The sequence below is a fragment of the Dromaius novaehollandiae genome, chromosome 1 (assembly GCF_036370855.1).
Source record: "Dromaius novaehollandiae isolate bDroNov1 chromosome 1, bDroNov1.hap1, whole genome shotgun sequence".
NCBI lineage: Eukaryota > Metazoa > Chordata > Aves > Casuariiformes > Dromaiidae > Dromaius > Dromaius novaehollandiae.
In genome coordinates this window covers 58137541-58163429 of record NC_088098.1, presented here as the reverse complement: position 1 = coordinate 58163429, position 25889 = coordinate 58137541, and the positions used below count along the sequence as shown (strand labels likewise).

The 25889-nt window shown below is 40.9% G+C and overlaps 1 protein-coding gene across 1 annotated transcript in view; it reads left to right on the top strand.

Moving 5' to 3' along the window:
- Positions 1-25889, top strand: part of STAB2 (stabilin 2) — a 94509-nt gene that overhangs the window by 34350 nt on the left and 34270 nt on the right. Inside the window, exons 19-41 of the mRNA XM_026117928.2 lie at positions 83-145; positions 968-1051; positions 2523-2609; positions 3177-3288; positions 4575-4755; positions 5789-5882; positions 6418-6576; positions 6972-7067; positions 8293-8388; positions 9365-9412; positions 12031-12167; positions 12543-12657; positions 13640-13717; positions 13889-13981; positions 14090-14194; positions 17163-17294; positions 18417-18542; positions 19950-20006; positions 21245-21340; positions 21884-22079; positions 22809-22904; positions 23923-23968; positions 25765-25841. Of these exons, the coding sequence (XP_025973713.2) occupies positions 83-145; positions 968-1051; positions 2523-2609; positions 3177-3288; positions 4575-4755; positions 5789-5882; positions 6418-6576; positions 6972-7067; positions 8293-8388; positions 9365-9412; positions 12031-12167; positions 12543-12657; positions 13640-13717; positions 13889-13981; positions 14090-14194; positions 17163-17294; positions 18417-18542; positions 19950-20006; positions 21245-21340; positions 21884-22079; positions 22809-22904; positions 23923-23968; positions 25765-25841 (2374 nt within the window). The remainder of the gene's footprint in view (positions 1-82; positions 146-967; positions 1052-2522; positions 2610-3176; positions 3289-4574; positions 4756-5788; positions 5883-6417; positions 6577-6971; positions 7068-8292; positions 8389-9364; positions 9413-12030; positions 12168-12542; positions 12658-13639; positions 13718-13888; positions 13982-14089; positions 14195-17162; positions 17295-18416; positions 18543-19949; positions 20007-21244; positions 21341-21883; positions 22080-22808; positions 22905-23922; positions 23969-25764; positions 25842-25889) is intronic.

Genomic DNA, 25889 nt, shown 5'->3' with positions numbered 1-25889 from the left:
GCAGTGGATATCACCCATAAGTTTATTTCTCAGTAGTTGGTAAATGCCTTTTGAAATGACACTCCTTCTTGTCTCCATCTAGGGTACCTGTGCAAGTTGTTTATTGCGCACATTGCCTCCCTGTCCACAGGATTCAAAGCCTATAGTAAGTGACATTCCCTGATAGATTCCCTGACAGTGCAAAACACCTAGAGAGAGGGCATCCCTTTGTGTTGATTACTGTTTTCACAATACAGTGAGCAAAAGAGCTGAACATGAATATAGAAAACTGAATAAATACAAATATAGACAACAGTTTATAGTCCTTTTTTGGCAATGACTAAAATATCTGGTAATTTCAGCATTATTGTGTCCGCTGTAGCAAAATTCCTTACAGACCTCGTAGCAGCTCAGACTCTTTTGTCAGGGAAAGGAAAATCTACTTGGGACAGGTTTTGGCAGGAGACGAGGCAGGCGAGGAATGAGATTTGCTATGGTTATGCTTTGAGAGTTAGCATATGAAAAATAGAGAAGGGATAAGTTTGAATTAGACCCACACCTGTTAAAAATTTCTCTTTGATTAAACCTCCTCCCAGAAGTAACTCTCTGAAGAAGTAGCTTCAGAATGGACCAAAAGCCTTCCATCTGCTTTGCATCTAAGAGATGCAGTTCTGGTTGCACATTTCTCCACGTACAAAACTCAAGTCTGGCTATCGTAGGAATTTTATTTTCCATGTTATAAATAATTCACTGCTAGTTAGTCCTATATAGCATTTTCAGTCATTCTAGTAATGATCTAACCACAGGTAAAAAGTAAGAAAACTCATATTATGCAAAAAAGGTATAGTTTGGCATAGTATTAAATATTTTTAAAATTTATTAAAGTGCTTTCTGTTCTCCAGTTAAATTATATTATGATATTGAGATTGTATCACAGTATTGCACATTGCTTAGGAATACTAACGCATACATTTTGTGCATGTTCTAGCCTTTCTCAAAACGGAGATGCATTATTGAAGGCGCAACCTTTCCAAAAACTGGCTGTGCTAGATACTGCAATATAAAAATAAAGGTACAGAGTTACAGTTATTTAAGGCAAAATGTACATAAAAGTTTTCCAGAGTATTGTCTTTTGTGTTGTGAACTTTACTTTTGGAGTTGAGAGACACTTAGAGATCTCCAGGTAGTTTCTATACCCTTCTACAGGTGGTTGAGAGGAACCTTGTAATTCTTACAGTAAAGTACCAGACATATTTTTGCCATTTTCCTTTCTACTGACTGAAATAATTCCTCTCCACAATGCATGCTTACACCAGCATTTCCAGTGAGGTTCTTTAGCTGCTATATGTTATTATTGAGACCTTTTCATATTCTGTAACTCAGCAGTTTGCACATACGGCTCCTAGCCCAAACATTGGCCTTGCTCCATATAGTTTCACCCGCGAGGAACTGCACAGTTTGACAATGAGCCTCTCTAGTCCCATCCGTTATTGTCCCAGGACTTCACAGGATACTCAGTAGCAATGAATGGTAAAATGCTCACAAGAACCACACTCTACTTGGTCTGTTTCACATATCTAGTCCTCACAAAAATCGTTACTCACTCTGAGGTGCTTATGACTTCCCATAGTCTTGCTCCTGGGGCTTCTAAATAGGCTTCTGCATTTCACAGCCAATTTAGGAATAAAACAAGACACAAACAGAAATATTTAGGGCTGTGTAGTGGTTAAATCCCATATTGGTGCACAGGGAAAGGAGGAAGATCAAAGCAGTGAATCTAGCTTTCATGGGGACTCCCTGGGGGTAGAACATATCTTTCAGTTCCCAATCCCAGATAAGAAGGAAAAACTGCCTCTGAATTACACTGCACACCTACAGGCAAATATTAGGGTAGTCTGAGTTATACACAGACACGTTGGAATGGAAATTTATAGCACTAAGGAGTCTATGATAACAATGGGGGAAGGATGTGATGGTTTGTGTCCCTCTCTCAGGCTGCCCACACACCCTCCTGGTTTTAACAAGACTGTTGCAGAGGCAGTTCTGGTTCAACACAAGCTTTTTAAGCGGCAGTTACCCTTACAGGCTTTTGCCAGAGGGCCAAAGCCTGTTGGAGAGTTGTCTTTTGTGTGCTGTCTCTACACCGAAGCTCTGGAAAAGAGGATTCTTTTAATGCATTGTATGGTGACCACTAAGGCAGAGTTATCCTGAAATAGCAAAATCTGGCACGGATGTGTAGTCCAGGTCAACTCACATAGAAGCCATGTCCAGACAGCCCAGAAATGCAATTTCTCTGATGTGATGTCTCCCTATTTCTGTTGAAGAACTCTTACTTTTTGGCATTGTTAAGAAGTTGCTGCAGTTCCCACCCCCAAGATAATAACCAGTGTAAGGGCTTGGTGCAGAGCAGAAAGCAGAGCACTGCTTCTTCCTAAGTGAACCATCAGGCCTCAGCAAATATTGAATAACTCTGACTCAGTCTGCTCCCATAAGGATTAAGGGTTCTTTCAGACGACAGGCAGCATTACTTGCTTTATTCACAGGAACCAAAATGTTGCAAAGGTTTCTTCGGCCCTGACTGCAGTCCATGTCCAGGAGGTTCCTCCAAACCCTGCTCAGGAAATGGACAGGTAAGTGAAGCATCCAGCAGTATCCTGCACTCTCATGTGGGGGAAAAACTGACTGTGTCCCCAAAAGTCCCTTAAAATTCCTGTAATGTAGAAGTGCTTAAGTTCTACAGGAGCTACACACACCATTTATATGTCCAGGGATGACCCTGAAAGTCAGATTCAGTTATACAGAAGAGGGAAAATGAATCAGTGTTCTCTCAGATCTGTAAACTGTAGATTCCTGTGGTTCCAAAACACAGCACACAGTCAAGGCTCCAAAACACAGCACACAGGCATGGCTAGAATTAAGTGACTCATTCTGATACCCTGTAGCATGCAAAGTAAAAATAATAACCCTGTTCACTATTCTCATTTTAAAATAGCAAACGAAGGTAGAATACACAGCAATAGAGTATGACTGCAAGCACAAGGAAAGCTTTTTCAAAGCTGTTTTCATTAAAGCTGAGATTATTCACTATAGTCTATGTCACAGTCATAATACAGACAGGCCTACAGTCTCTTCTCAGAGGGGAAAGACAAAGATTTTATCATCTTACACATAAAAGCTATCTCTCTTCTGTATTGCAGTGTGTGGATGGCATGAATGGAAATGGAACCTGTATTTGTGCTGACGCATTTCAAGGCTCACACTGTCAGTTCTGCTCAGACCCTGGCAGATATGGAGCTCAGTGTGACAAAAGTAAGTACAGAAGTACTTCCTCAACTCAAGAGTATGTGATTTTTCTTTTAGAACCTAGTAAAATTAAGGTAGGAGCTAACCACTAGCTATACACCTCTGTGAAGGACGAGTAAGATGTCTCTGGGGCAGGTTTTCTTATTTCATAGGGCTAGATCATAAGCCCAGGGTCAGGGAAAATATTCACTCGGACTTAATTGGGCTTTCTGTCAGGTTCATAGCTTGCCTTATATTAATGTATTGTTCATTTCATTTCTATCTCCTTCACATGAGTAATTGAAAAGGAAATGGTTACTATTCATTTCTGCTCTGGTATTGTTCACAAATAGAAGAGATTCTGCCTACAAATATATGCAGTCTAATAACAACAAAGATTATAAACTGACTGCATTTAGGACTACTTAATAGCCATCCTTACAGAGTAGTTTCTTATCTATTGAATAGCTTATGGCCATAACAGCCATCATCTATATATTGAAAGATTTAATCTTGCTATGTCAAACTGTACTGCATTTGATAAACTACAGAATAGGCAAAAAAATATAGACATAGTCTCCATCTAGATAAGCATTTTTAGTCTTTTTGCTATGAAACAGCCTGTCACTCGTAAAGCACAGCTTACTCTAAGGTTCAGAGACACATGGACAAAATCTGAAAGACAAATTCTATAAGAAAAGATAGCATTGTCTAAGCTCCAGTCCTGTCAATGCAATATATGTTGGCTTAACTTGTTGGCACTTCTTGGGACTGCAGACAACTTAACATGTTGGCGCTTCTTGGGACTGCAGAAGGCTTATTTATTATGCCTGTTGGGCATACTGCTGTCCTTTCCAGCAACACTGATGAGCGCAAGCACAACAAAATGCTGGTAGGTCTATGCTGCTTTGTGTACTGGCCCAGGAATTTCTGCACTGTGCACTTTGTAGGACTGGGGTCTCAATATTAAAGGGCTTCCCATATCACTGCACAGTTTTTTTGGTGTATTTTCAATGTCATAACTTTAGCCTTTTTAGCCTGAGATAGTGTTTTGCTCCTACTTTGCTGAAGTTCTTTAAATTCCATTGACAGACGGGTACACTATAAAGACACGATATATCTTAGTTATCCATAAAAGGCAGATGAAAATATACAGCTATGTTAAGTAAACAGCTCTCCCAATTAAGTGAGAATTTAAAAATACATAAGGTTAGATTCTAGGATAAAAAAGGAACCACTTCATAAGAAATGCTTTGTAAGAACTTACGCCTTTTACCACAATGGAACGTCACATAGTATTTTATCTCTGGTAGAATGCCTCTGCATTTATGGAAAATGTGATAACCGAATAGACAGTGATGGGATCTGTCTTCCTGGTTCATGTAGAAGTGGATATACAGGGAAATTCTGTGATAAGCAAATTGTTCCATGTGAGCCTTCCTTACAATTCTGTCATGCACATGCAGACTGCCAGCTTAGTGATGGTGCAGTGAGGTAAGTCAGTAACTTGTACCTAATTAATAATAGCTGTGATGCAGCATTTCACCACTTTCTTGATTAAAACAGCACCTTGAAGCACTACACAGACATCAACCACTGAAATACTGCTATGCAGCAAATAAGCAAAAGCATGCACTACATGCACCTTCAGTTGCAAAATAGAAATCGGAGTTCTCGATGCCCTATCCTCAGCATTATATTTAACACTAATTTATTAGTGTTTAATTAATACATATGAATTTGACCATTGTCAGAAGGCTGACTTCTTACTGATAACGATAAAGTCTCTTAGGAGCTTAACTCTTATTTCTAACCTTCCCTAAGTGAATTAAGAATTTAAATATTACTGAAAGGCAATGAAACTCCCATGCGGTCATGGTTAGAAAGCTTAATCTGGTCATCTCACATAAAATTTGCATGTCGCAGCCCTATGGGCTTCCACACAGGCTATTTAATCTTGACATGACCTACCATAAAACTCCATGTTTCTACAGCTGTCTTGCCCTTGCCTCTTGCTCACCTTCATCTCCACATGCAGCAAGCTTGCCTCTTACTGCAGTATGTTCGTAGTGAGTCATCATAGAAAGCAGAATGTGGGATGCTGCATAACATGAGTGCTTAAGAAAATTCTCTCCAGCACAGGTTATTCTGGGGGCAGGGGGAAAGGGGAGCTCTTGGTCTTGTATGCATTTGAAGGAGAGTGGTACCTTCTGCGTCACAGAAAAAGAACTACCTCGGTTCATAATTAACTCAGCATTGTCAACTTACCTTTGCAAAAATCAAACCGGTGCAGAATTAATTTCACTCCCCATCTCATATACAGAGAATGGATCCCATGTTTGACAGAAATAACCCAATCTCAAATTTGGGGGGGAAAAAAGAGTACACACTTAAGCTATTTGCATCATGAATCCAAGGTTATCAATTTTAAGCTGCCTATATATAGCATGTTACAGGAGAAGACAATAGCTTAGTTTTACAGCTGTCCTGTTATGCACAGTGATTCAGCCTCCTCTTGTTCCTACAGCTGTGTTTGCAAACCTGGCTATGAGGGAGATGGAATGACCTGCAGCAAAGTTGATCCCTGTGCTAGCTTAAATCCAGGTGGCTGCAGTACCAATGTAAGTAAGTGCTTTTCTCACAGAGCCTGAAACCAAAGAAATGTAAGGAAGTAAAGATGGCTTGGCAAGAAACTTTTACAGAAGGAAGATTCAGAATTTTCAACTGTGGTTGAAGTTCTTTTCCTAGTAGTCACATTGCTATTACTCAGATAATCCTTACACCTAAAGGTGGATGCCACCTAGCTGTCTTGAACAAGCTACGTCATTCCCAATGTAAGCTGTGATACTTTCCTGCCAAAAAGCAGCAACACTGTTCTGCTTCATCCCACAGTGAAGATAAAGCTATGACAAGAGGAATTTTGCTTCTGTTCGGAGGTGGCTATAAGAAAGACTAAGTACCACATATCCAAGTTAGGAAATACAAAATATTTAATTGTTAGCTCAATTTCAAGTCAAGGCTTTGGGTACCTGAAGTTACTTATTTCTCACAGGAACTGTTGAGAAGCCTGTGTGAATGTCTACACTTCCAGACTCATATGCTAACACCTGTTTCAACTGAGATGATTTTGTCTGACCTCTGCATTGTCCACCCCAGGCTGAGTGTATTCAGACAGGCCTTGGAATGCACACATGTGCTTGCCAGGCAGGATGGACTGGTGATGGAAGAGACTGCTCAGCCATCAACAACTGCCTGCTGCCTACCTTGGGAGGGTGCCATGAAAATGCAACCTGCATATATGTAGGGCCTGGTCAGGTAAGTCTTCTCACATTTGTTCTTACCTTCTGCGTTATTCTTCACTCAGTCTGTTCTACCAGTGCTTCCTATCCTGTTTCTTCCATGAATTCTCCTTTCACTCTTAGCCACAAGCTTATTTCTACACAGCTCTCTCCACCCAAAACAGCCTCCTTCAGTGACTATTCCAGTGTTCGCTTCCATGTAAATGTTTTTTCAGCAGCAAATACTTCTTAGTAAGTACATTAGTAGTTTTAAAGTATGAAGGTCTTCTAGAGATATAAATCAGTGTCATTCCACTGAAGTCAATGGAGCTACATAGATAAACACTGACTGAGACTCTAATCCGCCATGTCTGGAATACGTACACTATTTTAATCATTTTAATGCATTGCTGTGTTTTGTCGGAACAACAGAATGACTGCAAATGTAAGGACGGATTTCGGGGGAATGGAATTGAATGTACACCAATAAACTCATGCTTGGAACAAAGTGGAAAATGCCATCATCTGGTGAGCAATTAATCATTGCCTGAACAAAGTGTTCAGATTCGTATCACACTTTATCTGGCCTTCTGCACACACCATAGAATTTCTTTGCCCTTTCAAGCCTGCAGTTTCTGTTTGAGATGGAACAATGTTTTCTAAGCATTGAAGCAAGTACCAAAAATGCTGTGTGAACCACATCAGGATGGTACATGCACTGAGCAGAGACTGCAAGGGCAGCTCCCAGTTCTGCCTCTATAGAAGGGCTACCTTGAGCCTGGCTTAAGTGATGCTTCTCTATTAGCAATTACCATTTGGATGGAATAGTCTGTGTTGTTTTCCTAGCCATACATCTCTATGCAGACATCCGTCAGCTTTATCAGTAGTTGCTCTGTTGTGCTCAGTAGTGTGTGCAAGAGCACTCACACCTCCTTGCCTCAGTCAGGATGCTAAGGCAAAGAATGCAGGGGAGCAGAGATTAGCAAGACGCATCTGCCTTAGGTGGGTGAAGGGACAGGGCTCAGGTCCCAAATCACGTAGGGAGGAGGTAAGAAAGGGTGAAGCAAGGGTTAGACTCCTAGAGTTAGTGCATGGAGGGCAGGTGATGGAGTTAGTACCCTTAGTTTGTGGAGCTGGAATGTACTGTAGGAGGGTGAGGAGGTCCATGAAAGAAGGTATGGACATCCTTTGTTAAGGGAAAGGTGTATATATATATATCAGGAAGAGGGTTTACAAGCCATCTGCTTGTAGAACAAACACATAGTTCTAAAATATACACGTTGCCACTATGAATAACTAATTATTTATGAAGCAAAGCATTAAAATGACCCTTGCATCTATTCCCAATACGCATTACACCTACTCTGATATCTTGCAGAGCTGTATCACTGAATCTGCTGCTCTTACTATTGGTAGAACCTGACCCCGCTGATGGCCATACCCAAGCAATTTCAGTTTGGAAATTTCTAAATAAGAACATTCCTCTCTTGTTTCAAAACAGCACTTTTTACATATGTATATATAACTATGTACTTATTTGATCCCACTGATTTCAGTACAACTAAACAACATGCTTAAATGCACTACAAAGTTGTCTACTTTTCTGAGTTAAGGCATTTTCAGTTATTTAATTTAATTGTGCTAAATTATACCCGTGCTAAATTATACCAACACAGTGTATTTCATTGATAACAGGTCTTGAATAGTCTCCTGAGTATTTGACAAATTTTCTCTCCTTCTCTCTGGCTCAAAGGCAACTTGTCAGTTTGAATCTTCGCATGGCTGGGAGTGTGTGTGTCCAAAGGGCTACGAAGGAGATGGTAGAATATGCTATGGAAGTGCAGCAGATGTAAGTAAGATGGTCATCTTTTCTGAGTATGGGGACCTACTGCACAGTTCTTACACTAGATCTTAACCAGAGTGATACCAAAGTCATTATAAACAGTTAGAAAAATATGATGCCCAACAGTGCTGTCTACAGACAGTATTCCTGCTGGAGACTCTTGGCCTATCCAGAAATAATCTGTTGTGTTTAAAAACATAGCTTGGAAAGCGGCCTAAGGGATTTGAGCATCTAACTTTAAGACAGCTTGAAAAATGCCAGCTCCAGAGGCCTAATTTCCACAAGTATGAAGCATGCATCTCCCAGCTGGGAGCTGCAAGCACCCAGCTCTTTTGAAACTCTGCCTTGAGCTACATCTCAGTTGAAATGGTCAATTTATGACATTAAAACAAACCATGCAAACTGGTACACAGACAAAACCAAAACAAGTAACTTAGTGAAATAAATATGCATTTTATAGGGTAGGAAAAATGAAAATGTAAACTGCCCCAGCCATTGGCAGTAATTCTACAAGGATCTTAGCACAATCTCCCATCTCCTCTCATACCATCATCTATCTCTATTCTAAGTGCAGTGACAGAATCAAGACTCTTCAATTGCAGGATGCTATATAAGATGCTGTACAAATACCAATCAAAACAACATATACTCTTTCAATTAATTTTGCATTTAGTTAAGAAAAGATTTAGGTTTATATTGCCAGAAAAAAGCTGCTTAGCCTAAGGTCAGGTACATAATATGCCTAAATAGGTTGCCTGATTTTCAAAACACCTAGTCACTGCCCATTCCCTTTACCAGAGAGTATCGGACTACTAGAAAAAAAACTAATATCTTCCCTTTTCATGCATACTGAAAACCTGCTCCTTCATGTCACATCATCCAGGCCAGACACAGTGGGTTACCACAGGCTATGGCAAAAGCACTTCGGTGGAGATATCTATAGCTTATGTACTCATTGCTCTCTCTTTCTGTCTCTAATCAGGAGTTATCTACTCTGTCAGAAGCAGCTGCATTTAACCAATGGGTTAATGTAAGTACACCTCATGCTTGATTTTTCAGTATGTTCAAGCCTGCAGGAAAAAAATGAGCCTTTTAGCCTTTAGAAATGGGAATCTCAAAGCAATACTCCCACCACACAGCAGAGGCCCAATTTCTGTACAGGCATCCAAGTGCCTCTCCCACCAGTCACAGCAGGGGCTGATCATCTGATTCTTAATTTCTGCCTGAAAACCAATTTCTGATCCCAAATTCAAACAGGTAAGGAAGCAACACAAGAAGCAGAGCTAGTTACAAGTCCACTCTATGAGGCAGGTGGCTACATAAGCCATGACTTCCTCTGTTTATAAATACACTTTAGTCCATATAACAGCATAGAAGCAGCAGGGTAAAAGCAGAGTCTGAATATGGCCACAAGCAGGTGCTCCATCACTCCTCATGCAATAAATACGCAGGCAAGTGGAGAGGGAAGGCAGTGCCTTTCCCTCCACATTTTCAGAGCCCTGTGCCAGGGAAATGCTACAGTATGGCTGGTCATTGCGCTGCCTGCCGCAACGAGTAAGAAGGAAAAAATTCAAAGTTGGTACTGGCTTGACTGAGGTGCAGGAAATGAAGTAGATTAACTTCTTTGGCTTTAAACTAGGGGAGAAACAATAGCTTAGATTAAAAAAAAAAAAAAAGCTCTAGATAGATTGGTTCTCACCGACTGCTTTTTCATGTGCTATTATCTATTACAAGGGCAGCAGTAACGTTAGAGGTCCTATCCCATTGTCTTTGGCACTGTATGAGTAAAAAGTAGAAACCGTTTCTTCTCCAAAGAGTTTAAAACCTAAATATAAAAAGGATATAGCAAATATAGGGCAAACAGAAAGAAATGGTGAGGTGTTAATAAATAGCATAAGAAGCAGGAGTCACAGCATTTGACCTGGTTTTGTGATTTTCAAAGTTAGACAGCACAGGCATCAATAAAGCACAGAATTGCAACAGGGGCTTCAGAGAGCTGCTTGATAACTAGGCTACTGTGGCTAACTTAAACCAGTTATCTACCTGTCCCTGTGCTCAGACTGCAGCACCAGCAATTCTGAAGAGAGAAAAACTAAAGAAGTTAAATAAGCACAATAGGAAAGGCTGCTCACCTCGTACCACACTCATTAGAAAATGAAGCAATTAAAAAAAAAATCAGGGAGCAGATCATACAAGATCTATTGAAACGGGGATGTGGAAATTTCTGCTGCAGTTCAAAGAAATGGTATCCCTTAAATTAAATAATGGCAGTTACAAACACAAGCAAAATATGGAGGTATATCCATCTGTGCAATATTTAACTTCATACTTAAGCAGGAATGTGATGTTTACTGCTTTTCATAACTAAATATTTTTCTTGTCGGTTGGAAAGAGTGAGAAAGGGATGTCTGTTGCTATTTCTGTTTTTAAATATTTGGAAGGTGATAGTGATGATAGCTAGCAAGGAAGATGATATTAGCAGAGACAAAATTCCCAGCTATTTAAGGGAGCTGATTCCTTTCTTGACTTAAAAAGTAGTATGGGTATTGAAAGACTATCCAAAATAAGTCAGCTTCCAGGCAGTGTACCAGCTACAGTAAGGTAGGACCCAAGCTCATATTACTCTCTGAAGTTTTGCAATATCAAAAATGGCAAATTGTAGAGCCTGTGAAAGGTTTGGAGAAATGCATGTTCAAATCTTGAGCATTCCTTATTTCCCCCCCCCCCCCCCCCCCCAAAACTGGAGAAATCCGCTCAAGTGAAGAATCTCCACATCCTTAAGGCAGACACATGGAGCGTGAATCAGTCCACACCTACTGCAGAGCCCACATCCCCACACTAAAATTAGAGTTGTCAGCAGCTAGGAAATGGGACTTCCCAAACCTCGCTGCAGTTGTGTCCGTTGCTAGCAGGCACAGATATCCCTTCAACTTCTTGAAAAATCACAGCCATGTTATATAATCTTATTCAAAATGAGACCCTTGTGGTTTGTGGGTTTCTTATTTCATGGATCATAATCTTTCTATCTGTTAAATAGTTTGGAGTGCTCTGTATGAGCAGTTTACTTGAAGATATCAGTAAGGAGTAGTGATTATCATACTTTTTGTAAAAAAAAAAATCAAATATGTAAAATAGATCCAAATAGACAGAGTAACACTCGTGGGAGGCGACATTTCTTGTATGTTGATGAAAAACAATTTTGAGCTAAATGTTGCTTACAGAATCACAGAATGGTTGAGGTTGGAAGGGACCTGTGGAGATCATCTAATCCAACCCCCCTACGCAAGCAGGATCACCTAGAGCATGTTGCCCAGGATGGTGTCCAGCCGGCTTTTGAATATCTCCAAAGATGGAGACTCCATAACCTCTCTGGACAATTTTTTTCCAGTGCTCAGTCACCCTCACAGTAAAGAGGTTTTCTTCTCATGCCCATTAAATGCTGACAATCTAGTCAATAAAATACAGACACTCATTTATCAGTTTTGTACAGTTTTAAGTCCTTTTGTTCAAGTCATTGCTCAGTATAATGTTTCTTCCTCTCCAGGCCAGTCACAAAGCACATCACATACTACATCTTGCTAAAAAGTCACTGGCTGCTATTTAGATGGTCTTTGGTTCAGCCATTTTACCCTTTTTCCTTTCATGCAGGAGGCTGAGATAAACTCAGTGTTATCCACCGCCTCAAATGTAACTGTCCTGGTGCCTTCTCTTCAAGCAATTGAAAACATGGATGAAGATGAGAAAGCTTTTTGGATGTCAAAGAGTAACATCCTAACCCTACTGAAGTACGTTGATGGTTTGTCTTTTTCTTTTGCTTTTTTTTTCTTTTAATGAATTGGTTTTCATTACAAATAAAACTTTGCTTTGAAGTCACTAGAACAAGACAGCTCTTACATTTTGAAGGGAGGGACATAGAATTCTCCTTTTAGTTACAGTGATATAAATCTCTGTAGCAACTCCTCTGAAAACAAAGACCTTATTTGTATGTTTGTATTATGCCACTAATGTTTAAAGACCAAGCTGAGATGAGAGCACAGCTGAAATAGGCACTGTACAAACAATTCCTGCTTTAAACTCCAATTTTAGAATTGTGCACCAAGCATATTTATATGAAAAATTGAGAAAATACAAAACTTTCAAATCCAGTTAATTTCCTTTAGGTATCACATATTGACAGGAGCTTACAGCTTTGCTGATTTCCAGAATTTATCATCCTCTAATATGCTGCCAACATCTCTACAGAGCAACTTCCTACACTTGTCTGAAGAAAATGGGGTGAGATGACTTGCAAACCAGTGTGGCATCATACACCAAATTCTGACTGACAGCACTGCTGTCAGTGTTCTCATATTACAAACCATACAGATATTACATACCTATGTTTAAAAAAGAAAAGACTATATGATACAAATGAAAGGCATTGATAACTATCTTGGGCCCTCTGGGAGAAACATTAACTTGTATCTGCTCCACCACTTTACCTAGCTGAGACTTGTTAACAGCATTATCTATTGCTAATTTCGTAGTACTGGCTGCAAACTCTGGACAGTCTTGTAGCAAAGCGGAAGTGTAGTCCCTGCCTGGAAGAGCCTTTGGACTAATTTAAGGCAAAGCACATCAAGGAAATCCACTAACTTATTTTAGGGAACTGAGAAGGTTGGAGGAAGTAGTGATACTGTGCACATGTCTGCATGTGCAGCTTGATAATCCCAAGCCACACAAGCACATTTATAAATGTAAATAACTAATGCCAACTGACAGCCCCCTCCTCTCAGTCCTTTTAGTTAGTACTCCACTGAGGAGAATTTTCTGGAAAAATACATACGGCACATTTAAGCACATCAGCCCCTTTAAGGGAGGGGAAAAAAACCTCTTTTCCCCCAGGGAAAAATGATGAAGGGGCTCCTTCAAAATAGCAGAAGCCCAGGAGTACATGAATCAGGGCACGTGGAGATCAGAGCTCAGTCGCCCTGAGAAGGGCAGAAGGTGAGCACCCCTACCCCAAGGAATTGCCCCCCCCCAGCATGATCAGACAGCTTTGCCAGCCTGCATGCAAGGAGCAGAGCCCCAAAGCCGCCTCTTCTGCATGGGGTCTCCTGAGGGCATCCCCAGCCTTCAACATGGCCTGGCAGTAACAGAGTCGTGGTGGAGTCCTAAGCAAGCTTTTGGAAAGGTGTGGAAATTCATAGCACAAATGGCTGAGAAAACACTATCGTTGCAATGTGGAAGTAAATCCCTTCTCTTTTGCTCTTTTTAGAACATCACGGTTGAAGGAGCTCACATTGTAGTTGGCGATGTTGCATCCACAAATGGGATCATACATGTTATTGATAAGGTATATGACCACATAAAGAGAATTTATTCCTCTGCACCACAAGCAATGAAAAATCCCAACAGCTCCTGAAAAAATGATTTATGTGGAAGATTTTCTCCTACATCTGATCTTTGTAGCTGCAAACACAGCGTGTGCACATACGCTAACATGGGGTATCTGCTCCATTTTCAGGTTCTGACTCCACCCCGAAGCATCATAATGCCAAGGCTGCTGGCCCGCTTAGAACAAATGCCTGATTACTCCATTTTCAGGGGCTACATTATTGTAAGCTTTCACATTCTTTTAAGAAGTGGTTCTCCAGTTTACTTGCATTAGGACCAGTATCAGAATATCAGTGATCATTCTGGCTTATTTTTGTTTTTTTCACAACAGCAATACAGCCTGGCAGATGAAATAGAAGCTGCAAACACATACACAGTGTTTGCTCCAAATAATGATGCCATAGAAAATTACCTAAGGGGCAAAAAGTCTACTCTGGTATGTATTATTCATATAGCAAATCTTAACAAATCATTTGAATTTCAAGTGAATTGAGTGAAAGGTGACAGAAATAGAAAGAGGGGTTAATTTTCCAGAAATCCAGTAAGTTTGGGTTTGTTTCTAATGTCAAGAGGTGAGGAGGGGTGGATCCACCTATGTTTTCCTGGCAAGCTACTTGTTCTGGGTTTTGTCTTTCTCTTGATTAAGACAATGCTAATAATATCCAAGACATTTCATCAGTGGATGACTTTTTTTTTTTTTAAGAAGGAGATCAGTACAGGAATAACACTAAACAAATTTCCTGGGTGAACAAGTCTAGTGTGCTGTCATCACTGGCAACCACATCATTAATAATCTCACAAAATACTCAGACTCTTTCCTAAGACTATCCAGATGTTTGCCCCCATCACTCCTGGGTGCTGTCTCCGAGCCACTTTGCACTAATGGTTTCTAATCCCAGCTTAGAAGTACTACTGGCCACTTTTAGGATTGTGCTCAAGGCAGCTCAGTCTGGCTTGGCAGAAAAGCATCTTCAAGCAAACCCCATTGCTGCTGTCCCTCTTCCAGGGGCCCCACGCAGGGCTAGTGCCCAGCCTAGCTGCCATCTCCTCCTCTTGCCCCTGTGGCCACTCAGCACAGACATGGCCACAGCCACCCCCCGCCTGCCACAGGCCTCATTCCCAGAACCAGTTTATATTACTTTGACAGCACACCTCTGGCCAGTTTAATATCCTTTATTCTTATGCCAGCACTGTGCTTTGGCTGAAATAACTTCTCTGATTATCTGGCATTTATGTTCTGAAGTATTTACAAGGCCAAGCAGCCTTTTCAAGCCTGTCAGTCTTCCTTCAAGATAAGCTATCCATTTCCTGAGTCATCCCAGCGCCTCTCTTCCCATTGGCTCCAGTTTGAAACATCTTTATTGAATACAAGTATTAGACTCAGGCCTAGCAGATGAAGTTTCACCAGCAATTTTTACAATGACATTATTCCTTCCCTATCTCTTCCATACTTACCCTGCCACACTCTATCCCTGTTTTTATGGTCTCCATATACAGTAAGGAAGCTGAGATTTCAAATGACTTGCCCCAAAACATTTCCTTACAACTGACAGACCCACAATAAAAGTTCTGATTACTGCCTCACCAGATAAATTTACACACAATCAAACTAAATCTGCTCAAATGACTTTTGAAAGCTAGTTTAGTTAGTTTATTGACACAACAATATAACTTCTGCATCACTATAAGAAGCATCAGTAAACAAAACTTTACGTAGCTCTAAGACATCCATCCCATTGAGTTTGGGGTTTTGTTGCTTTTAATATTAGTTAAATACACAGCGAGGCAACTGGAAGAATAGCAAAGTCTCCCTGTCTCCCAGAGCTTAGGCCAAAACATTGGCTGAAATCACGCATACAAACATTTCCAGGCTCAAGCCTTCAGCATCTAAACAGCTCAAAATACGCCATTTTTCTTTGACTCCTTTCACAGGATATAGTCTGTTGTTAACTGTGGGTGGCTGGAATTTTTTAACAGCCCATCAGCCTACCTCACAGTGCTTTGGCTCTTAGTCCTCCCCGTTACTTGCACTGTTGAGTTAAGGCAGTGAATAGAAGAGAAGGGGGTCTGGAGAAATGTGTTTAATGTTGTCTCATCTTTGAGTCAAGCAACGCCAATCAGTGATTAATAGTTCAGGCTTATGCTGTCCATATTTTTCTTATGTGACCCTGTCAGGGAGTTAATTAATACCTTTTACATGTATAGACACAAATACACACACACAGAAATCCTTTGCCTTTTCATTGCTATACACTTACCATTATGTTTCTTCCATCTTTCTTCCGTCCTCCCACCTTGTCTGGTGTGACTATCTGACAAAATCAGAAGACAACTGTAAGGCTAAGTCTATCTAAGCTTTCTTCTTTTTATAAAGCACATCAGGAGAACTCTGCCTCAGAGAGAAGAGTTTGGTGCAGTGAAGAGACCCCATTTCTTGACCTTGGTAGAAGCAAGGTCATACTGGACATACTCTGGACAAAGCCAGGCAACATCACAAGTATTGCAACGTGTGGTTGCATCTTGCTCTCAAAAGCTTTTGAAGGAGCTGAAGGATTAGAAGCAGTAGGAATGTTCAGAATGCAACAGTATTTCTCACAAACATTTATTGCAAATACATATGAGCTGCTGTGAGACTAGATCTGTTGTCTAGGCATCTCCAAAACCCTCTTCACATCTACAAGTCTCTCACAAAACACATTACACTTCTGATTTATCCTTCAAAAAAGGGAGAGCTATGGGAGTCCCCTGCCTTGGAGCAAGATGCAGAAACCTTGAGAAGCCCTCACAAAAAAAAATTATATACAGAGAATAATTTCATCATATCAATGAAAATGAATATAATCCAGCAATGAGTTGTAGAAAACTTTCCAATTAACAACTGTGGCTATAGCACTTTATTGACGGAGGATGAGCTTAAAGTTTTTTTTCCCCCCAAAAAAACCAACCTATAAATTAGCATGCATTTATAGGCTTTTCAGGGGGCCCATAGCAAAAAATGATGCATGAGGGGAAGATTACAAAAAGTGAATATGCAGCCTTTGATGTCAAATGAAGCAATTAGGTTTGGAGTGTGTCCTAAGAAGTCATCTGATTAACTTTCCCTTAAATCTGTCAGCCAGCCCTATGCACAGAAAGCGACACTTCTAGACACAAGCAAACCTTTGGTCCCTCCAGTTCAATAGCCTTTCCTCCTCCGTGGCTGATAGAAGTTGCTCTACAACAGGAAAGCAGACACTCCACAGTAGCAAATCTGAACTAATCTGCCCAGTGTTCTTAAATTCTTCTAAACAACTTCTTAAACTCAGGCAATCTATGTTTGGCTTATGCCCTGACAATCTCGTATGCCAAATTACTATCCGTACTTTTTCTTAAATGTAACTCTGAATTTAATCATGTGTTTGCAGGGCGAGGACCAAATCCGATATCACGTTGTGCTGGATGAGAGGCTCCTAAAGAATGACCTGCACAATGGCATGCACAGGGAAACTATGCTCGGGTTCTCCTATCAAGTTGGATTCTTCCTCCACAACAGCAAGGTGCCACTGCCTGCACTTACTCAGAGAAATAGGTTTCCTGCTATTTACTGATCCAAGCTTCAATTTAAATGGACACCCAGCCAAAAAAAGCTGTGCACCCCATATTAGCCTCTGGACTTAAGTCACACAAAAGATGGCACTCAGATGCAATGCCTCCCTCAGACCTGCTTAATTCAAAGTCAGCCTGGAAGGGATATTCGATTGGATTTGATTTCAATTATGCTGTTCAGATCTAGCGTCACATTTTAGAAGCTATTTTGGACTTGCATATCTAGCAGCTAGAAGCCTGCATTGCAAAGCAGTCATTAATCTGACTTCCAAGAGCCATTAGAAACCTGCCTTCAATTATAAAATGCTAATTCTATTTTCTGTGGATTTACTCTGCTTTCAATTCCAAGAGCTCAAAGCACTTGGCAACATATATGAATTGCTCTTCAAAACCACTCATTAGAAAAAAAGTCAAGGCAAAGAGAAATTAGGTGACCCACCCAATTCAGTGGCACAGCCAGGAAGGCAATTTACCGCTTCTTCTTTGTCCCAGAGCTCCATCAAGGCACAGGCAAAGGAGGAGAAAGTTCCTCACCAGAACAGTTTCAGCCCTGCTGCTTGCTGTGCCCACGGCAGAGTCTGGGAAAAGCATCTGCTTCAGGGGCTGCCACTGAGGAGGGTACAAGGGGAGCATGGGGGAGCAGCCCTTGCTGTTAGACGACAAAGCCCTCCTTGAAGGAGCAGCTGCTGGGAGGTCTCCCCTGAAGCCCCCACATGCCCCACAAGTAGCAAACCCCCCCCCCTTGGGTTTCTTCAGATTCTTTCTTCAAGCCCTTCACCTTCACACCTTGCAGAGGGAAAAGAGCTGCTCTGGCTGCCCTTTGACATCCCAGTTGCTAAGAAACCTGAACTGGTTGCTTCTCATCTCATGCGCTCCTTCACGCCTACTCCCAATCCAGTAAAGCTCTTAAATGTACCAACTGGGATGTAAGGAAGTGCTTAAAGTTAGCTGCTCTTAAATTTTTCTGAAGCAAGACTTGTACATTGCTCCTTATTTCACCCATTATTGCTGTAGTTACCATATAACCACTGAAGAGCTCTGCTACTTTCTAACTGGTTGCCTTTCTTTTGCAGCTGTTCATAAATGATGCACCGATAAACTATACAAACGTTGCAACAGACAAAGGAATTATTCATGGATTGGGAAAAGTCCTGGAAATCCAGAAGAATAGGTGTGATATTAATGATACTGTGATCATTGTAAGTTTATTCTCTTTGTATAGATGCTTTAAGGGGCATTATAGAAGTTTATAGCAAAATACAGCTAAAACGTAGAGAATACATGATACTGTATTTACCAGTAAGAGACACATGCATTTTCTATAAAGATATTCCTACCAGAGTTCTGGCATCCTATTAAAACTGCTTTGATCCTGCAGTTAGGGTACTGACAACCTGGATAAAATATAATTAGAATGGTGCAGCGAGAAGTTCATTGCTGAGGTTTAATTTTCAGAAAACAATAACACACTATTTTAATACATCTTCTTAGCCAAGCCACTTGTTTATAAAGTAAGCAACTTGAAAATAACCAAAAAAACATTTTTCCTTACTAAGAATATGTTGTCTTTTCATCCAGGTATAGATTACCTCTGCACATACATATTAATTCCTCTTGCCCTCTGAATAAAGCATTCTCCCTCTTTCACGCCTTTTACATATCAGAAACAAATTGTTTTTACTTTCCTCCAAAGAATAGGATATGGTTTCCTCAGACTGGCAGAGAAAGGTTTCCTTTCTGTCTTTTCTCATGAGTGGGTGAAATAGGACAACAAACAGTGTACTTCCCTACCTATGGAAAATGATAGCATGTACAAGCTAGACAAAGAAGACAATACAAGATTTGTGCTCTGTCTAAAGCAAATTTAAACAGGCAGAAACTTTCAGAGTGTAGTTCTTTTTCTTGAGATGCAGTCGCGTATTTGAATGTATTTCGCTCTGGAAGCTTTTCCCTAGTTTTGCTTAGTCAGGTACTAGGCTTCTCACATAGTTTTCCAGAGGAATCATTTTCCAGGAGAAGACAAGACTATGTTCAGAATCAGAATCACTTAAACATACATTTATACCTTACTAGAACGGGGGACGTAAGCACATACTTAGTTAAATAGGAATGATATTAAATATATGCCTAAATGCACAAACTGACCTTACACACGCACATGATTTGAGGTTACATGTGCACTGATGTTTGTCGCATAGGATATACACACTGTATGAGATTTCCCCAAGCTGCCATTGCCCATCTGCTGCAAGAAAGCTGTATCTGAGCTCAGGATTTGCCTCCTATTGTCTTTTCCTTGGGAAGCATTCCCTTAGGAGAGCACGGTGGAATGTCTAATAGAGCTTTCTTCCCTCTTCTTTCCCTTTGGAGAAAACCTCTTTTGGGGAGTCCCTGAAGACCTACCGGTGGGGATGTTCTTCCTTGCTGGGCAATCCGGCTACTCTGACCATCTTTACCAAACAGGTTATCCTAGACTATGTGATTCCTGTCTCCCACTGTGGGAAAGATTAGAAATATACTTTCATTTTTTTTAATAAAAAACAGGTAAAATCTGTCTGTAGCTCTATACAGTCTTTATTAACTACATTCCATTTGTGTTTCTAAAGGAAAAGTGCAGACTTTGTTCGCAGCCATCAAGCTGTCCCCCAGGAACAAAAGAATTGGTAAGTATTTTATCATTAATACTAAATATTTTTTGTTCAAAACTGAGCAGAGAGAGATATTTAATCCTGTGTGCTTTTAGTATAATTGCCTCAGTTTCAAAAAGAGTTATACTAGTTACTTTGGCCTGCTACATACATTATTTACAATCAACAGACCCAGTCCACCCTTGATTTAAGCCACACTGGGAGCAAGGGAGCAGAATCGAGAGCAGCTCAAAGACAGTTTTATCTTTAAAAACTAGTCACTAGTGTCCATTGAGGCACCTGAAGTCTTCTCCAACCAAAAAGATTACCTCTACTGTACAAAACTGTAAGGGACCTTGAGCATAGTCTGGAATAAGTTTGCTGCAGGAGGAATTACAGAAGCTGTTCTTTGCCCTTTATGCCATAAGTGTACAGAAGGGCAAACTCATCCTGGCCCCAGACAGGGTTAGGGTCACAAGGAGACTTGGACACTAAGACTTCAGGTGACCAGGTCCAACATACACGAGCTGTGGATGTTCAGTGGGTCCCTGTCAACCATGATGAGACCTAGAGATTCTTGCTGTCTAAATTCTTCTAAGAAAGTCGGCCTGATGGAACCATACAGCATATTTTGGTTTTTAACTATCTTTTAATTAGACTAATTATGTCAGTAATAGGATTCCAAAAGTGATCAAGTTTCTACCACTCCATTAAAATAGTTGGCTGGCAAAGTGCAACTAAAGTACTCGTAAGTAAAACTCAAACATTAACATTTCATTTATAATGAGCAGCTGGATGCCTTATCTCAATCTCCTGGCAGGTGTACAATGAGGCTGGAAATCTTCAAAAAGTAGACTTTCAGAGTTGTTTACAGACCTCAAATAAACTGTATCAACAGCTATTTTTGCAGTATTTTGGCACTCACTTTTCCAAGTAGGATTAGGAAGAACAAGAAATGTGTCAGAAAGGAAAAAAAAACAAGTTATGTTTAAAACTGCAGAAAAGTTTCTGTTCAATTCTGAGCAAAGGCAGTATTAGAGGCATCTTTTAAATGCCCTGGGGCACTGAGCTGAATTGACTATATATTCTTTAGCAAAAATCATTTTAGCTAGTGTATTTTTATTTCTAAGACTATATCCTTAGATTTCATTGTGAACATATGAATTGGACAAAGCATGCCATGCATGAAGTTAACAAGCAGTTTTTTAAAAACGTTTAAAAGTAGCTGATCAATGTTACACAAAAGTGTAGCTGTTTTTCTGATTTCTGTTCAGGCAGGGGAGAAGAAATATTGTGTCCTCTCTGAAAACAACAGGAGAATGTACACCATACAGATTGGATGCCAGCCAAAATGTGCAAAAACCATCATTGTGAGTATTTAACGTCATTACTACTATTTGTATTGCAGTAAAATCCAGGAACCTCCATCCCTGAACCCCATCCTCCCTGTATTAAGTCACTATACATGCAGTAGATATAAGCCAGTTCCTGACAAATATATTTATAGGCCTTTTATTTGGCCAGATTCAGCACCAGCATACACCAGAGGTTATAGCCCACTGATCAGTGCAGTAGAGGAACAGCAGGGAGCAATGACAGTACAGAGGGAGCAGGAGTTAAAGGAGGGCAACGCTGCCCTTCACTGTTGCACTCCCTCAACTTTTCCCTGGGGCAGTGGAGGGCACCTGAGTTGCACCAAGGACTCAGACTGGCAGTCAGAGCCCGGCCACAGTGATGAGCGAGGCCAGGGGGAGCAGACACTGTTGCTGAAGCACTGCAAAGGGACAGATCCCTGGTTCATTCATGCTCAACAGACCACATCTGCCCAGGGCATGCTTTCTGGCACACTTGGATGGGCAGAGGTCTCTGCTACCCTGATTCTGACCTCCAGGACGATATTTCTTTGTTTTCAGACGAGGGAGTGCTGTGCAGGTTTCTTTGGGCAGCAGTGCCAGCCCTGTCCTGGGAAACTAGGGAATGCCTGCTTCGGGAATGGCGTCTGCGTGGATGGCATCAATGGCACGGGCACATGTGAATGTGAAGAGGGGTTTGTTGGCACAGCCTGTGAAAGCTGCGTTGAAGGCAAATACGGCCACAATTGTGATCAAGGTACTGAGTGCCTCCGAGCCACACAGATGCCTTCACTAATCTCATCAGTTGTGTCACTATTGGTAGTTGAGGCTTTAAGGAAAATGCCAAGTATTGCAAGATTTAAAATTAAATCACCATGGTTAACAACCTACATATTCAGGTTTAGAAATAAGATGTTTTCCTTCAACTTTCCAGCTGACTCGGGGAAAGTCCCTTGTTAGTTCTCTGGGGGAAAGATAAAAACCTTGCCTTTAGTGTTTCTAACTGTGTCCATTCTAGATTCTAGAAAGCTACATCTTTCTCAGAATAACAGGCCTGTCATTAACTCCTTTTCTTTCCCCATTATGATATTTTCTGTCAACTCCCTTTGTCAGAGAACTCCTTGCTTACAAACAGTGCCTACCAGTCTTGCATATTACAGCCTTGGAATGGCATTCGATGTGAATAATCCTCTTTAATACTGCTTTTTTCACCAGTATTTTCCTATTAAAATATAGGTTTCAGTTCTTTTATTTGGGAACAGAGGAAAGATAAGTATAAGTTGTTGAATTTAGACTTATTCTGTAGGAAGAAACCAAAAGGCACAGGCCAAAAAACATTTCTCTAAACAGTTTAGAGCACACCTGGCAGAAGATGCAATAAGCAGAACACCTTTGGACCATTTTCCTGTCCTTTCCATCACTGACTTGCTGTGCACACACTGTTATCTCGCGTAGTGCAAGTGATTTTCTCCCCATCTCTCCCCAGTGTGCACTTGTGTCCATGGGAAATGTAGCAGTGGGATTGATGGGGATGGCTCCTGCGAATGTGACATCGGTTGGAGAGGAGTGACATGCGAGAGCGGTGAGTGTCCCCTCTCTTTTCTCTGGGGAAGGAAGCGAGCATTTCAGGAAATGGTAGAACTGCAGCCATGACCAGACCCTAGTGCAGAAGGTCCACACAGCTACCAGATATCCAGCAGTTTCCCACACACAAATAAATAAGGATGAAACACTGATATACTCAGGCCTGTGCTCAAGGAATAGACCATCACACTAACAGAAAGCCAGATGAGTTACTGGGCATGAGACTTAAATGCATTACTTAGCTAATTATCTAGATGTGTCATACACTGTCCCAAAAGAATATCACATTTGTTAAGAATGTATATTTTGCAGAGCAGGGTGACCTAGCACATTTTGATCCTCAGGTCAAAAGCCTCTAGAGTGTTTCAGTAAGTTGGTTTAGCTATACAACATGGGATATTAACTTATATTCTCATTAACACAATAAAAAATGTTAAGTAAATCAGTTTGTGTTGATTTAATATGGCTACTATAACTGATCATGTTATCATATAAAATATATTTAATAACTATTTCAAAACTTTTTATATAAATAGTATTAATGTTATACATTAATGTTAAATTTTAGTTTTATAAACACACTAACAATAATATTCAATACCTGTTTTAAATTTGCTCAGGGAAAAAACAGTATTGAAAGGAACTTAATAGTTAACATTGATGGAACTTCAATGGGATCTGAGCAACACTCAGTTCCTTTAAAAAAATTTAAGCTTATATAATTAATCCCCACGTGCAAAACTCACCAGAGTAAAGATAAATAACAAAAGGTGAAATGCTTTCCTATTAATATGATGGCATGCCTCTTCCTCGCAACAGAATTTAAATGGTACCCAATGATTTGTACACACAGAGTCATTTAGCCAAAGGGAGGGCTGGCTTCCTTGGGAGACAGAGATTCTCTAATGGAAGAGCAACAGACTCTAGCTCTGCACGGTGGTAGTAAGAGAGTGAGAAATTAGAAGGATATTGACCTGAAAGGCTTTGATCCCTGTTGTTTCTTTTTTGCATTGCAGAAATCAAAGATGATGCATGTAACACCTCATGCCATACCAGTGCTAAGTACGTATGAAATCCACTTATTTGGAGGAGTGGGAAGAGAAAGGGGGCCCTTTGCAAGGCAAAAAGCAGTCTTACTCTTCAGCAAGATTCTCCACAACACAGATGACCCTGAAGTTTTCTGCCCCAAGGATAAGGGCAGTGACACTCCTGCAGTAGGAACGAGACAGAAGGGGCAGAGCTGAGACAGAAACACAAGGGGAAAGACTTAGAGAACAGGGTTTGCTACTCCTGTTGCTGCCATAGAAGGGAAGAATACAGGCTATGACGTATGCTGTTCAAGCTGTCTCCCCAGACGTTGCTGCCCCTGTGCATACCTTGGTTTTCCCATAGCATCAGCAGGCCTGCCTTTCCAGGGCTCGGGCATGGGCAAAGCAGGTGCAAGACCACAGCCTGCTGGGGCAGTTACCACCTTCAGCTTTGCCTGGGGCTGTCCTTAGTGCCCACATTTCTGCAAGCTGCACGCAGGTTACTAACTTCCTCCTGAGGTGTCTGAAATTCTGACCATTTGCAATGCTTCCTAATTTTCTGGAGGTTGGCACCACTTCACAGTGTCCATACAATATTCATGGACTGGGTTGAAAAGTTCAAAATGTGCATGTTAAAAGGAGAAATAAATGGGATGCTGTGGAAAGAAAAAGGTGAGACAAGTCCTAAAATGCAGTAGACAAAGAAATAGTCTGCAGCACTAAAGAAAATGGGTGGACAGGGCAAGGCTGGTCACAAAGGTGGATTTCTGAAGTGGGTTTTACCTGCCCCTTCTGCTTCCTCCCACCATCATCACAAACATAACTAAGAAAAACCATCAGCACTAGGGACTACACCAAAAGGAGCTGCATTCGACAAGAAACATCTCTCCTTTCTCTGCACATCAAAATGTACATAAAAAATGCTCTCTGCTGTCCAGCACCAATGCAGTGAGACTGAAACCAGTTTTCAAAGGAGCAAGTTACCCCAGTTCAGCCATTTACTGAAGTGTACTCACTCCATTGTTGACGAGACAGCAAGATTTCTGTAACTGAGACACCAAAAGAACAAGGAAAGATGGTTGGAACATCACCTTATTTTTGGCAACTTTGTAGGAGCAGAGAAGTCAGAGACAAAAACCCTTTCCCAGGATATAATTCTTTCTTTTTCCTTGTGTGACCTGTAGCCCATAGCAGTGATATTTCACAAGGCTTTTTGGAAAAATTCTACCCTCAGATGTATTCAGTGGGATCCCACACTTGCTGAGGTCAAGATTTAGTTTCTGACAGTAAAAGCAGATTCTTACTCATCCACAGCCATATTCCTGTATGTACTGGAACTAGGCACAGGTATGACAGACACGGGTGAAGAGTGGGATTGTACTTGATATTTTGTGGCATTGTCACATGATAACAGCAGGGATCCACACTTGCATACAGACAGCCAAACTTTTCAGAAAAACAGACTTTAACCTGGGGCACCCAAAAGTCTGGCCACCATGCCTTGGCGTCCGTTGTGTTCCTCAATAAATTACACATGTGCACAAAAAAAATTTTTCTACAGAGTTTTTGGCTAAGCAGGCACACAATTTCTGGTGTTCTATACAAGAAGATAGGACACGTCCATGCCCAAAGCATACTTTTTAATACTTAAAACATGCAAAATACATTCTGAAAGTTCATTGTAATGGTTATAACTACATCATATCATAAGATTAAATACCTCCTTATTTCTATGCAACATTACCTTCAGAACAATGCACAATGAGGACTGTACCAGAGACATGACTACTTTTTTTCCCTTGCGTCATTTCCCCCCTTTCACTTCTCTAGCTGCCTTCTTCTACCAAATGGCACCGCCTATTGCAAGTGTGCAGCTGGGTTCAAGGGCAACGGGACGTTCTGTGCAGGCAAGTGGACTTTGTTTCCTACCTTTTGAAAGAATGTGCTTCAAGCAC